Genomic DNA, 4,980 nt, shown 5'->3' with positions numbered 1-4,980 from the left:
GTGTTCTACTGAAGAAACAAAGTCACCTACATCTTGGATACCCTGGGGGTAAGCAGATAAACATCACATTTTCATTTTTGGATGAACTATCCCTTTAATATACATTTAAACTATAATACTTTAATTGCAATTAACATGTAACTAAGTGTCCAAAAACTGTACATTAAGTTCACACTTAAGTATATTCTTTTAATTCAATGATGAACTGCATTTAACTAAAAATTGAGTGTTTACTATTGTCGTTTTGCATTATTGACACACTATTTTCCTATTTAATGCTGTAAAGTTGCTTTGACACAATCTGTATTGTTAAAAGCGCTATACAAATAAAGGTGACTTGACTTAAGTGTGTTATTTCTGTAATATGTACGATTTTGCTACTTCTTGTTGTGTCAAATATCATTGGTTCTTCCTTTTCTCGTGACCTATAACAGGATGTTTCAATATTTTGAACATAAATGCAAATGATATTTGAGTGCCAGAGAGGAAGATTATCAGTGACTAGTAACTTTATTCTAATCTCTGTTCGACTCGTGCACGCAGCCTGAGTGAGAGCACATTCATTCTCATGCTAGATGAATCTGTCCAGAGTCCTCCTCACCTTGTGCCAGTTTGTCATTGTTCTCCAGGTAACTGAACCAGTCTCTGGAGCAGGTGATGGAGTTGCTCTGGTCTTCAGGGATGTCCTCCTTACAGGCCGACTTCAGCTGCTCCAGGTCTTCATTAGTGATGTTCTCAGACAGATCACTCAACATCGAGCTGTATTCAGACATTCTCTGAAAGACAGACAGAATGAACAGATCAGCACACAAGCGTATCTGTAAGCTCTGCTTCATATATTAGCGTTGAGTGATATCAGGATACCCTAAAAACGTCTTTCAGTTATACGAGCGAGGCTAAAACCCTTTCTATGACTAGTCCCGTATGCATGTGTGAGTGTCCTAAGTTTTTGAGGTTTTTGTACCTTTTGTTTGAGTTTTTTTCAGCAATTGTATTATTTTAATTTGTTCACTTTTCTTGTTTTGTTTTTGTTTATTTATTTGTTTGTTTATTTGATTACTTCTTATAAACTTCAAGCTGAATGTGAACTTAATTAAAAAATACCTGAAGACTACATGCATTTTTTTTATTTTGTATATATATATGTCAATTGACACTGCGTTTTTAAATCAAGCAGTGTGTTCGTTATTAGCATATTTGTTTTTGGTGTGCTTTCGAAATTGTTATATATTATAAACACACTGGTAATGTTGTGGTGCTTCTAATTAAGAGACAAAATGCACATAATCATAACATATTACGTTTTACTAGCAAATTATAAGTAATATATAATGAATTTAACTTACACTAAGAAGTTTTTCTAGACACTGCACAATTTTGAAGCCAGGGTTTCTGCCGGTTTTATGAAAGTAAATTTAAGACGTTTTAAGACACGATATGCCAATATGGTCTCGGAATGTAAATGTATTTTAATGCTTCAACATTTGAAAATACAACGTGTAATATATCTACATTACTTTCTCATTCATTTTACTACATAAATAAATACTTTTTCCAGTGTAAATGTAAAAAAAAATCGTAAATCAAGATGCATTTACTTGAGAAGCAAAATTACACTAAACCAGAAGTCTTGTTTTATGAGAAAATGGTCAAAAATGAAATTAGTTTATGATTAAAACAAAAACAAATATATGCCACTGGCCTCAGAAAAAAACAAAAAACAAATCTACTTAATTCAAAGACAAAAGAAGTTTAATTTCCCCTATTGAGAGATAAGTGTTCTCGTTTTAAGCATAAGCTCAAACAAGACTTCATCATGTTCAATTCACATCTCAACTAAATCCATCTGGATTTAAGCAAGTTTCAACATTTGTATTTGAAAACCAGACAAAACAGTCTTGCACTCTTACTTCCTGTCACATGCACACACTCTCTAGTGACCAAGAGCGAAAGTTAAGGCCAAAGTTTCTCTCTGTCTCCCTCTAGCCGAGCTCACGACCAGCGCTGATATCCTCCGCACCATCATGCTGTCAAAACACCGAGACGTGGCATGATACACCGCGAGCTCCACGCTCCATGACAAACAAACCAATCCCAACACTTTGGCAGTTCCCAGCCCACACGAGGACAGAGGTCTGAGGAAACTGTGCAGGATCCAGAGCCAAGATGGACGCCTCTGTGATTTTACAATGTATTATTTGTGCAGCAGCAGCCGGTTTAACAGAGCAAGCATTCCACATTCATCACTGCTAGAATACTGTGTGTGTGATGGAAGAAATAGAACGAGTGGGAAACATACAAATGCATCCTACACACACACTTATACAGATTGCATATCCGTACAAAGAGTGTTGACACGCTGCTGTTTATCTGCTGCTGTCTGTAAAGCGCACTGATCTGCTGCTGACCTCAATACAGCGCTGCACTTACACCAGCCTCCAGCAGAGGAGAGAAGAAACACATCAGGGGATACGGAGAGAAGAAGAATGCATAAAAGCCCATGAGAATGCAGTTTGACACATCTAGTGTCTCACAATAAAAACTGGAACGATCTAAATTAGATTTGCAGTTTCTGAAGGAAATATGAAAGCAAGGCGGGGCCGTTTTCAAAGCAACAAGGTAGGTTTTAGATTCTCAACACAACTCTTGATTTTGTCGGCAGTGTGCACAAATAAAAGTTAATGTGCAGCATAAAAGTGACTATAAACACAAAGAGATGCAAAGATAGATGCAAGACAGGCTTATCCAGGATAATTATTATTAACTAAAAAAAAAAAACAAGTTACTTGAAATTAAGTAAATATTAACTGAAATAAAATAAAATATACAAAAAACTTAAACATATTTTATTTAAGTCACTTGCCTGGGAAACATCCCAATGCCATATAGTTTAACTTGATATTCTATAATAGCTAAAAATAAAACTGAAGGAAAAAAAAAAAAAAAAACTATATAGACATTTATAAAAATGACAAAAACACACAACACAATTAAACAAAAAAATTAAAACAGAAAATATAAAAAATAAAAATATTAGTGAAATTATACCTACGTCAACGGATACTAAAATAACTCTAAAGACAGAATGTAAATAGTTTCTGTCTGTTACATTTTAAAAGCGGAGTCAATCAACAATCAATCAATCAATTCTATTTTTTTTATCATTATTTTAATCTTAAAATAAATCATAAATACACAGTAATAAGTACAAGACAAAGTGTGAAATGAGTCTGTATGTTAAGCAGTTCAGGAAATTTACTAGAGAGCTGTAATTAGTCATTCACCAAATCAAGATTCTTTACATGAGGAATCATTTAAATGAATGGACATCCTGAGGAGTTATACCTCGGCTGTACAGTGATGTTAAATTATTCCATTATTCCACTTATACCACGGTTACCAAACTGCAAGACATTTTTCAGGATTAGTAAATGCTTGTGTTTAAGCTACACACCGAGTCAGCAGACTTCTTTAGAATCAGCTCAAGCTGTTTTAGTTTCAAAGTAACGGCGGGCAGGCAGTGATTGGACACAGAAACAGATACAGAGTATCCCTCACTTCATTAAATACACAACAAAACAGTCATACATTTCTGGAGGCGCTTCCGAATTAGCGATCTCCTCTGCTTTTATCACAAAACACCACACTGCCACGAGACGAAGCTCGAAGGAGCCTCTCAGCAACTCATCCGGTCCAGAGAGACATTCACTTAAAACTAAACAGCCTACGGACAAACAAACCCAGATCATCAGATCATTACAACTCAAGACCAAGAGAAACACATCTATCACTGGACAGCAGCACTCACCAAACCCCAAAACAAGCTTGAAACCAAACCAATCCGATGGAAAACACAGACGGACTGAAAACACACAATATATGAAATCAGCAATCCGTTAAACATCCAGCCTGAAGATTTCATTTTCAAAATAACAAGGTGAGTAAACAATCCATCCATCCATCATATATTTATTCTTCCATCCATCCATCCATCCATCATCTATTTATTCATCCATCCATCCATCCATCCATTTATCCATCCATCCATCCATTTATCCAACCATCCATCCATCCATTTATCCAACCATCCATCCATCCATATTTTTTCTCAGTATTTCACTGTTAATATGATTTTATCAGAACATGATTTGCAGATTTAATCAATAAGAGAGAGTTTTTCATATTTAACTTCGTTGTGTTTATGTATTGTGTTGTGTTTATGTACTTGGCTTACTGTATTATTGACTTTCTGCGCTATTATTTAACGCTGCATTTTTATAGTTGCCGTGGAGACGGTTGACTGGACTTGCTTGAATCATACACATTTCTTGAGGGAGTGAAACAAATCACTGTCCAATCAGTGCTGATGATATTGAATTGTTATTTTTTAGAAAAACAATTCTCCAACTTCATAAATCCGACAAAGGTTTTGTTTCTCTAGCGTAACAAAAGTTGAGAAACTAAACGATGCCACTGGCTTTACTGTGTGCTGTAACTGTGTTTGTTTGTTGGATACGTGCAGGCGTCTGCTGTTTCTCTGGCATTAGCAGCTCGTCTGTATTGTGGGAAGGTTTAAAGGGTGATGTTTAATGATAGTGGAAACTAATGCAGTTACAGCAACGTGTGCTCCTCGCTCAGACGCGGTAATTGCTTTCAACAGCGTCAAAACTCAGCAGCGCTAACAGACAGACGCTAGCTTCCAGGTACACAGCCATAATAACCACATCTCTCTCTATCCTCTGTTTGAAAGAGAGAGAGAAAGAAAGACAGGTTAGCATTAAACTATTTCAGCTATTAGAAAGGCAGGTATCATTTCAAGCACACTGCAAAAAAAATTAGATAAACATCTCTTTCATCAGAGTAGATCCATCACAGAAACAATGTTGTTTATTAGCTCTTATTAAGCGTTTGTCAGCACATATTCAGTCAGAAGCTTTAGTCAGTGTGTGTGTGTGAGAGAGTGTGTGTGTGTGTGTGTGT

The 4,980-nt window shown here is 35.9% G+C and overlaps 1 protein-coding gene across 1 annotated transcript in view; it reads right to left on the bottom strand.

Moving 5' to 3' along the window:
- Positions 1–4,980, bottom strand: part of LOC107737484 (astrocytic phosphoprotein PEA-15-like) — a 21,777-nt gene that overhangs the window by 1,111 nt on the left and 15,686 nt on the right. Inside the window, exon 2 of the mRNA XM_016548971.1 lies at positions 602–776. Coding sequence (XP_016404457.1) covers positions 602–776 — 175 coding nt within the window. The remainder of the gene's footprint in view (positions 1–601; positions 777–4,980) is intronic.

This window comes from Sinocyclocheilus rhinocerous, unplaced genomic scaffold (genome assembly GCF_001515625.1).
Source record: "Sinocyclocheilus rhinocerous isolate Xijiao unplaced genomic scaffold, SAMN03320098_v1.1 scaffold2902, whole genome shotgun sequence".
NCBI lineage: Eukaryota > Metazoa > Chordata > Actinopteri > Cypriniformes > Cyprinidae > Sinocyclocheilus > Sinocyclocheilus rhinocerous.
This window is presented reverse-complemented; position numbering and strand designations above follow the sequence as displayed.